The 10,846-nt window shown below is 41.9% G+C and overlaps 1 protein-coding gene across 1 annotated transcript; it reads right to left on the reverse strand.

Moving 5' to 3' along the window:
- Positions 253-1,863, reverse strand: LOC110430814. The gene has a single exon (XM_021448825.1). It carries the CDS (start codon positions 1,375-1,377, stop codon positions 481-483), a length of 897 nt encoding a protein of 298 aa, XP_021304500.1. The 5' UTR covers positions 1,378-1,863; the 3' UTR covers positions 253-480.

A 10,846-nucleotide genomic window follows, 5' to 3' on the forward strand; every position in this document is an offset into this window, starting at 1 on the left:
CATGCTATCATGACTCGTGGAATTATGGAATCCTTTGCTTCAAAGCAAGCCAAAATGCTTTTCTTGGCAAATTGTACGAAAACAATGACCAGAAATCAGATCAGATCGCATCTCATGCCCCAAATGAAATCATCCCCCCCCCCTCTCTCTCTCTCTCTCTCTCTCGCTCTCTCTCTCTCTCTCTCTCTAAGGTATATATATATATATATATATATATATATATATATATATATATATATATACCTTTTCACATAATGTTTATGCTTCCTTCAAAAGAATTCAGATTCTCGTGTTTCCATTATATACATACATGCATGCTCAAAACTTGTTATACTAAGCTCAAATCTTGAAGAGAGAGGTGTCCAAAATATTTACACTTTGATTTTGTCACGCCGACGTGGCAACCTCTCCAGTGGTTGTTTTCTTTATCAATCAATTACGTACAATAAAAAAGAAGAAGAAGAAAAAACTTGGATTTTGTCACCGGACGGCGGAGGCCACGGTGTGCGCCCACATCCGGAGGTGCTCCTTGAGCTGGTTGCCGTCCCCAGCCGGCGGGATCCGCCAGTTCCGCAGCGCCCTCCTGACCTCTTCTTCCTCGTCGTCCCACGCCTCCGAGAGGTACGGCCTCCTGGGCGGCGCGGCCGACGCGTCGTCGTCGTCGTTGACAGCTTCCGCCGCCCGGCGGGCCGAAGACGTCGTCGTCGCCGCCGCCGCGGGTGCCGACGCCGTGGCCCGGCTCCGGCTGTTCTCCTCCTCGGACCGCTTCCGCCTTAGCAGGCCCGGCACGATGGAAGCGAGCTCGGCGTCCACCTCGGCGTCGGAGAAGGTGAAGCCCAGGTCCTGCAGGCCCTTGACCTCCTCGAACTCCAGCTCCGACATGCTCCGCCCGCGCCGCCGCCGCCGCCTCCCGAGCCCGGCCGCGGGGCGCCGCGCCAGCTCGGCGGGCCTGCCTCTCCTTTCCGGCTGCGGCTGCGGCGCGGCCACGACGAGCCCGTCCTTGCCCGAGAGTATGGTCTCGAGGCGCGCGCGGTTGCCGCCGCTGTCGGGGAGCCTCAGCGGCTCCATGCCCTGGAACGCGGCCGCCGTGGCCTCGTCGCTCCGCGTCCGCCGGTGCCGCAGCCCGCCAACGGCCGTGGGGCTCGAAGTCGACGAAGGCCGCTGATGCGCATGCGGCGTGTGCGTATCGGCCACCTCGCGCTCCAGCGGCGGCGCCGGCTGCTGTGACGGTAGAGCTGGCCGAGGTGGTCCCGCCGCCGCCTCGGCGGGAGTAGGGGACGGGAGCAGCACGAGGCGGTGGAACCAGCAGGCGTCGTACAGCGCCATGGTCTGCTCCGCAGCCGATGCCGCAGCCTGTTGCGGTTGCGGCCGCTTCATTTGGGAAAGGAGAGAGAGGAAAAGAGGGAGAGGAGTTGGGTCTGGCGTCGCGACTGGTGGGTTTGTGAGCGCTGGGCGCGCGGTGGCGGCTGGGGTTTTATGCAGCGGAGGCGGAGCTCGTGTTGTCGCAGCGGGAGCGCGGTCACCAAGCTCCTCGTGCGCGTACTACGTTCGCGTCGGTTCGGGGGTTTCGGCGGGCAAAGGTTACGCGGCGGGGAAAGGGCTGGTCGCCGGACTCGCTCGGGTCAGCGGCTCGGCGCGCGGGCGCAGCGCAGGAAGCTTCTTCTACTTGGACTCGCGTCGCGTGTTGATGGTCAGGCCAGGCGTCACGTTCGCAGTGGCGGCTCGCAGGCTCTGTACTGTACGGGTATTGTTCTGCTTTTGCATACGTATGCCGGTGTGTGTGTGGGTATTGACGTTTATTCCATGATGACGTGCCGAGTAAAAAAAAAATGTTATGTGGTAACCAGGCAAAGTGGATTTTTAATTTGGTTATTACAATCGTGTGATCCAAACAGTGCAGTCATCTTCGGCCACATCTACCACGTCTTTTTTTAAAGTGAAATGCTTGCTTCATTTGCCTGATAAGTTATGATAGAAAATACTGTTGACTAAGAAAAAAATACTGCTGAATATGAGTCGTAGATACAGCTGATAAACTCAAGCGAACAAGACGGACCTTGGATTTGACCTAGGAACTATTCTAGCTTATATCAAGATTATACAAAGTGAACCATTCTAACTAGGAATCGTTCCTTTGACTCAATCTAGAGCAACCGAACGAGCCCTAAGTGAGCAGCAGTCCCTCACTCGATAATGTCATGGCCGTGTGTTTGGACATGAGTATCATGGCTCCACAATGCAGCGTAAAAACATGGCTATGTAGTCGTGGCTCGCTCACTGTGAGAATCGGGCAGAAATCAATAGTTCATGTTCTCCTGGCCATCAAAACGAGCGGCCACTGCGAGACATTTGGCAGATGGAATATGGTCTACCCGCAAAAATCATATAAAATCGTATCCAAACGATTACATATGTTTCACCGGTGAGCTTCAGGTTACAGATGCGAAGTTTGTGCATGATGGTTAATGGCGTGTGAAAAAACAATGGAGGAATTGTCCAGGGAATGAATAATTATTTTTCTAGTTATTTGTTAATGGCATTGTCAATTCCACCCTTAATCTCAATCATGTTAACTAATTGCGCTTAGAAACCTAGTCTTGATTCTAAAGTGAATTTTTTCTAGATTTATTTTAGGAATTAACGATACTATTCTTTCGTTGTAGGCTATTTGTTCGTTGATAATGAGGTGTCTCTAGTCTTAAGATCTCTTAGCTCAGCCTTTCAAAGATACTTATAGTGATATAATGATGTGTGTATGTGCATTCATAAGGGTAAGTGTGTGTGCATTAGACAAAATTGGAAAGGAAAAGACTAGCTTTTTTATAGAAGCTAGAAAAGAACACCCGGTCAAGCACTGTAATTAAACCCAAATGCTGCTTTGGTGGAATACAATTCCTCTATCTAAAAAAGGGGTGGGGGGGGGGGGGAACTGCAATAGACAAACTCTTATATTAGGCTCATCAAGTCATCATATGTCTGGCCTCTAAAGGCCCAAACTACCTTCCAGATTTCAATAGATGCATGGACAACGAACACACTCATGAGCTCTAACTTTGTCAATGATGAGATGTTAGGCCTCATTTGTAGCACAAGATTGTAATACACAGGTATATGGAAGAATTGACACAATGCCACACACTTGAGAAACTCAACTTTGAGAAAGATTGGAATTACATCTCATAATGATGCTTTATCCTACGCAAAGAGTTGAAAAGTTAACAAACCGATCATAGATTAGCTGGTTGCGTTATGTGTGGTATAACCCACTCCACCCGGATTCAAGTTCTTAACATAACACAAGTACTCGCATTTTTCTAGATTTATTTCAGAATTTAACGGTGTTATGTTTTCAGTAGTAGGTGTCGTCTCCGTCGACAGCGAGACACATGCGATGACTTTGTGGATTTCAAGATTTGTCGTAGTCATTTGCAGGAGCTTATAAGGGTAAAATTTGCGTGCTTATATTCATATATAAGGGTGAGCGTGGCCTTGTTTACTTCCGAAAAGTGAAAAGTTTTCGGTACTGTAGCACTTTCGTTTGTTTGTGACAAATATTATCTAATCATAGACTAACTAGGATCAAAAGATTCGTCTCGTGATTTACAGCTAAACTGTGTAATTAGTTTTTGTTTTCATCTATATTTAATGTTTCATACATGTACCACAAGATTCGATGTGATGGGAAATCTTGAAAACTTTTTGGTTTCCAGGTGAACTAAACAAGGCCCGTGTGTGCATGTTATAGACGTCTACGTTATACCTGTGTACTCTTAAAGAAAAAATAGAGGGTAAACGAGAGTGGATGTTTGATCCTGTAGAATCTGTACGATTTGCATCTGCTACTCCAGAAACAAGACATGCATGGGATCCGGCCGGTCAACAAGACGTCCGCTGAATCCTAGGAGACACCCAGCTCAAAACCAGGCCATCCATGTCATCTTGCACGTACGGACCCAGGTGCTTAGCAGCCAAGTTCCGGGAACATAGGTACGTGGTACGGGAACGTAGTACGTGGTACGACATTCCACTATGGAACGTAGGGGGTATATAGCTTCGCCTCGTTCCTTTAAGTTGCGGAACGCGTTCCACTTTCTAAAGGAACGTGTTTGGGACGTAGTGGTTAGCTCAGGTAGTTTTACGTGTTGTTTTGAACCAAATGAGTTCGATTCCTAGCGTGATATAGTTTACTATTGTATTTTTGTTTCATTTAGGGCTGTCCAACTCCAACCTTAAGGCTCATTGTAGGTCTAGGCCAATGAGTCAATCACCATCTAGATTTTTCGCCGACCGCTCACGGACGGGCACGACACAATATGCACACACACCACGAAGTTCTATAGTCGCTTGGGACTGACGTTCCTATGATTGCTCCTATATATGATTCGTGTTCCACCTCATTTGGGAACGATGTTCCATGATGTTCCCGTTCCACGTTTCGGGACGAAGTTCCCGGAACGGGGAACGTGCCCATGTTCCCGTACCCCGGCTGCTAAGTCCAGGTGAGCTGAGCTGGACAGCTGGTGGAGGACAAAGGAGGGCCAGGGCCTGCACTAAGGAGGTTGCTTTCGTGCTGAGTCACCCATGTTTTAACTAGTGCTGCACATGGTGCGCGCCGGACCCCGCTGCCCATAGAGTATAGGTCACAGTTGGCCCATTGTTATCTCGTCTCAGCAACTGAGAGCGACGTACCTAATTACCTGCGCGAGGCAAAGTTGCGCCACGGCATATTCAGCAACACCAGCAACTCTAGCAATATCGTTGACAAGAGTCGTTTTTTCTCTTCTCACAAAATAAACATAATAAAGCTAAAAGAAGCCACAATTTGTGGTGACTCTGGCTCCAACTCCGCTTAGGCACAGTTGACAGCTCCACTTCACTACTAAACCCATTTTTTTCTTCAAAACATCAGCTCCACAAGCAGCTCAACTAGTAGAGTTGCAGTTGTTTTGGTAAATTGTTTGACAAAATAATTCTACATGTAAAGCTTCTTAAAACACATTCTCATAGAATCCCATGCGGGGCACACTAGATAGAGTGGGAGTTGGCAGAACCTATTATTATCAGCTCTATCTCTCATCCACTCTTTGTGAGAGAGTTGTTCCAAACAGGACCTTAGTTTTGCTTAGAAACCAATTGGAGTCTTAGTTTTATTGAACACGTACTTACTCCAGCCCAATATAAATAGTTTCATATTTGTTCTAAGTCAAATAAGGGCACTCACAATGCAGACTCTATCATGGAGTCTAAAGTTATTTATTACCTCGAACAATGTGGATTTGGAGTCTTATTTTTTCTACCTCTTTCTTCAATAAATATGCTGCCACATCAGCAAAATACCATAAATAATATGTAATTAATTATCTTGGACTCTGTAATAGAGTCTTGCATTGGGGGTGCCCTAATATTTTATTTTACTAAATTTGTAGGAGAAAATATCAATTACCAAGATAACAAATTTATATCAATGTGGATCAATCATAAAATATTGTGTCACAATGCACTATTTAGCACCAACGTAAATGTGTTTATTTTTTTTCTTATAAATTTGATTAAATTTAAAGTAATTAGTTTAGGAAAAACTAAGACTAAAGGAATATTTTTTAGTGATGGGGTCTCCATCAAATACCACTTGCCTAACCACCTCTAGAAACACATTTTCAGAGATAACGCATAATAGAGGTGGCTAGGAATCCCAGACGACTTTGAAAATGGTGTCTTCCAACCTTGTCTGTAAATGCATTCATAAATATGACTATAATTAGAGACACCTATACTAATGACTATAATTATATTATAGTCCTTCTTCTTTCTTAGGATAGGTACCGTAAATGTATTCATAAAGATGACTATAATTAGAGACGCCTAAACTAATGATTATATAAATGTATTAATGAAGCAAGGAGAAGTTTGAACAACTTTCCAAAATATACAAACTTAAGGGACAAGGTTTTGCTTTTGATTCCTTGGAGAAAGAGACTCTAGCTTGAAGGCAACTAAATGAGATATACATAACATCTTTTTGAAGGTTTAGTGATAGATTATTTGTTTAATTAGGTTTTTATTTACTCTCTCCTCATGGTGGTAGAGGCATTATGAAAGAAATTAGATCAAATCTTTCAAGGTCCTAGGTTAAATTTAGTAGGAGAGTAAGATTCTACCATTATTTAGTGGTCATGTCTTAAGTTTTATGGTCTATTAGCTACTAATATTTTTTAAGCGAGAATTAGATCTAAATCTATATCTAGATGTAAAATTAGATTATTTTTTTGCTCAATATCCATATCTTTTGTTTTAGAAAGATGATTAAGTGTATCAAAATGAGTTGAATATTAGTCGGGACCAAATTAATTAATTGTTTTTGTGGCCATATGTTGATGTAGGCCTTTTTTACAAAAAAAATGTTTAATGTAAAGTTGATGAAATTTATGTATGTTAGTTAGGTTTTAAATGATTAAGTTTGTATGAATAATGCATTCAATATTAATAGTTTTCAACTAATTTCTTTCAGTTTTGTTGGTTATAATTGTAAAGTGAGTTTAATTAATTATTTAATTACAGCTAATTTTCTATCCTAATTATTTTAATTATATTATTTTTTTTGCTTTGATGTCTTAACAGATGTACAAGAACTTATGAATGTACAGTGTAATAAGGTGCAAGCCACTTCTATAATGAAGTGAATGGATTCATTGAAGTCACACAAAAGCATGGAATGACCAAAAATGAAATTCTAATTGGTCCGTGTAGCCGCTGCAAGAACAATCTCGCATGGAATGATGTGAGATCACACTTAATCACATAAGGCTTTGTGAAGGACTATGTTGTTATATTTTAGGATTAGAACAATACATTTCTAGGACTCTAGACTCATAAAATTTTCTAAATTAAACTTTAATGTCCCATTATTTGGTTAGGGAAATTAGGTTTGTTGGTGTCTTAAGAAACTACATGTCCGTCTCTGAAAATCGTTCAGATTCTTTTAGGCCATCTTATTTTTAGCCTGACTCGGTTAATAATCAGGATGTCTGTGCCCTAAAGTTATTTTTGTGGTAGTGGATGGTTTCATGGGTAATGCGTAGAGTCATGTCGGTGCATCAGAGCATGTATGGGAAACAACATAGTATCATAGGTTAGATGGAATCAACAACATTTGGATCCAATAGAAAAACACCCCTAGAGATAAGTGCATACTATTGTGGTGAGTCTATGATCTTTATCTACTTGTGGTAGATTTATGATAGTGCAAATTCTTGATCCACATTAATCCTTTTGTATTTTATTAAAAAATAGATTATAAGTCTTAAACTATTTTCGTTAATATAGTGGCATAAATAACCATTTCATTGCTCTAGATATTGAATTTTCTCTATCAAAAGATTATGTATGTATTGGCATTTTTTTATAAAAATTACAACAATTACCATTAATATTTTAGTAAAAAATTAGTATATCAAAAGTAACAACTTACATGATTTATTGCCATGAGTATTGATATAATTTAAGAAGATGTATCATTGTATATAATTTATGAAGTATAGAAACATATATTTTATCACTCATGCACGGATAATGTATATACTTAGGGGGTGTCTGGGACTGCTCCGCTTCATATTTTTTTACCTCTACTCCATGTTTTATAGCCAAACGGTTTCAACACACACTTTGTTCGAGGAAAAATGGTGGAGTTGTGTCAGAGCACCTAAAGAGGTGCTCCACAAACTCTAGGTTTTTGTGGAGCTACTCCACAATGGAGTTTGTGGAACAGTCACCCTCTTAGGGGTGTTTGGGACTGCTTTGCTCCATATTTTTTAGCTTCGCTCCATGTTTTTTTAGCCAAAGGGTTTTAACTCCACGCACTAAAAGTTCGAGGAAAAAGGATAGAGTTGTAAGAGCAGAGTTTATCCACAAACTCTAGTTTTTTGTGGAGGTGCTCCACGGTGGAGTTTGTGGAGCAGAGTTTGTAGAGCAGACCCAAACACCCCCTTAGTCTATACGATGGCATCTAGTATGCATGTTTACTTTGAGCTATATATATATATATTAAAAGTGGTAAAAGTTAGTATTTAGAAACATATAGGTGTACATTATGGTTCTTTAATTTTTCATAATACAAATGTTGGCAATCTAGAAGCCAATTTGAGAGGATGTTTAAATTTATTTTGTAATGTGACATAATTGAGTAATTTTTATATATCTTTAATGGATTATTTGGATTATCTATTATAATGCACGGTAGTGATGATAATTTATAAGTAAATGTAGGGGTTACCTTAGATTATCTTTCATAGTGGCATATGTGAGTGATTTAGATTCAAAATTGGTAGCTTACTTTAGATTAAGATTAGCCTTCTTAAGGGCATCGATGGATCATAATTGGACACAGATTATGAGTTATTTGGGTTGTATTTCATAATGGCTTATATATAGGTAATTTTTAGAGAATACAATATATAAATGGCTGTTTATTTGAAACAACAACTAGAATGTACCCAATTGATAACCGAATATTTTGTTTTTTCTAAAGAAAAGATAGAATTTATTCTTTTAGTGTGTTTTGTAAGTATTAACATAGAACCCTTGAAATCTTCAGTTTAGTGATAAAATAGTAATTAAAATCAAGTTGCATCTTGGTCTTCTGTCTAGGTTTTTGTGATATATATATAACTAATTTGTTTTTTCTGGTGGAGCTTGGCATGGGATTTTTGAGTTTCCGTGAAAGGAAAGAATAGTAGGGAGGCGGTTCCTACTAATGGTAATGGTTTACCTTTTTGGCAAACGTAGACACTACATAGGTACAGTCACCCTCTTTTTACGTAAAGACGCACAATGTACTCCTAAGAGCATCTGCAAAAGATCAAAGATTAAGCTAGTACTCCCTCCATATCGTCTATAGCGTTCGTTTTGAAGCGACGACGAGTTACGTGAATAGAGTTCGTTTCTGCGATCGAGGCTCCCGCTGGACGCGACTGCCCCTCATCAAAGCGACGCGGCGTCGGTTCGGCTTCCTCACGAGTTGCGACGCAGTAACCGTCGCTATGGAGAACTGCGGCGCGCGAATGGCCGCGAATGGCCAAAACACGACCCAGTGCAATGCACGGACGCGCCCGCACAGTGCCATGCAAGGCCATGCAAAAATATTTACGCAAAAATCAATGGAACTACGGACGCGCCCGCACAGTGCCATGCAAGGCCATGCAAAAACATTTACGCAAAAATCAACGAAACGTCCAAGACTCGAACCCCAGACCTGTGGCATCGCATCGTGGAGGCTTGACCAATCAGGCTAGGTAGGATGTCGTACAAGTGCACCCGTAGATCTATTTAATATGGGCAAAACAGGAAGATTAACCTCTAATTAAGCACTCCTTGATAGACGTGCCCCCTTAAAAACGAACTGTAAAACTGATATGGAGGGAGTATATCTCAAGTGATTATCGTACGTCTCGTTGTCCATGGACCCATACATTCCCATTGAAGAAGGGAATACCTTTAAATTCTAGAATAAATACAGAAATATATAATAAACGTGCATGCATGTGTGGAGAACTTGTAACAAAACCAAATTAGCTAAACTATGCTTGTGCTAGCTCGTTACCACATAACACATGTGTGGCTGTGATTTGTAAACTGTGCCGATGGAACAACCAGTACTTTTCAGACATAGCTAGGCCTTGTTTAGTTCACCCCAAAAAGCAAAAAGTTTTCAAGATTCTCCGTCACTCGAATCTTGTGGCACATACATGAAACATTAAATATAGACGAAAGCAAAAACTAATTACACAGTTTAACTGAAAATCGCGAGACAAATCTTTTGATCCTAGTTAGTCCATAATTGGATAATATTTGTCACAAACAAACGAAAGTGCTACAGTGCCGAAATCCAAAATCTTTTCGAAACTAAACAAGGTCTAGGCCCTGTTTAGTTCCCCACCCAAAATTTTTTCATCCATCCCATCGAATCTTTGGACACATGCATGGAACATTAAATATAGATAAAAAAATAAACTAATTACACAGTTTAGTTGAGAATCGCGAGACGAATCTTTTAAGCCTAGTTACTCCATGATTAGCCTTAAGTGCTACAGTAACCCACATATGCTAATGACAGATTAATTATGCTTAATAAATTTGTCTTGCAGTTTCCTGACGAGCTATGTAATTTATTTTTTTATTAGTTTCTAAAAACCCCTCCCGACATCCTTCCGACACATCCGATGTGATACCCAAAAAATTTTCGTTCCCAATCTAAACAGGCCCTAAGAAAAAAAAAAAACCCAGATCCTTTGATTTCGTGGTGTGCACGCATCGACAGGGACAGAGGAGGGGAACGAATTGAATCGTGGCAGCCCCGGATAGGGAGTATCTCTGCAGGCTCAATTCTCAAACTATTATTTGCCATGTGCGCAATGTGTTTCTCGTGACGCAGCTAGCAGGGAAAGCTCAAACGGAAGAAGAGGCTTTTTACTTGTCGCAGGCAGTCACGCGGAGAACATGCCGTGGCGTATGTAATGTACAGTAAAAAATGGCTGCGGGCGACCGCGAACGTGTAAAAAAGACCGTACGTGCGCGTGGTGGTGAGTTGCCCGCGCGTGACCCTGAAAGCGACGACGCACACAAGATGTAGTAATGTGTATCATCATGGGGCTAGTTGGTGGTTGGTTCAGGACTCTGACTGACTTGCAGTCGTCGTCGGTTGCATTGCTAATTGCTTGCTTGCTTGGTGTTTGGTGGTCAAAACAATTGAAGCAAGAGGCTGAGAGGCCGGGAGCGACTCTCAGTTCTCACAGGCCATCGTGATCTTGTGACAACCATGCATATATAGGCCTTCTTTACTTCCAAAAAATTT

Source organism: Sorghum bicolor, chromosome 10, assembly GCF_000003195.3.
Source record: "Sorghum bicolor cultivar BTx623 chromosome 10, Sorghum_bicolor_NCBIv3, whole genome shotgun sequence".
Classification (NCBI taxonomy): Eukaryota; Viridiplantae; Streptophyta; class Magnoliopsida; order Poales; family Poaceae; genus Sorghum; species Sorghum bicolor.

Excerpts from the sequence above, each read along its gene's own strand:
- LOC110430814 (XM_021448825.1), bottom strand. The coding sequence starts at position 1,377 with ATGAAGCGGCCGCAACCGCAACAGGCTGCGGCATCGGCTGCGGAGCAG.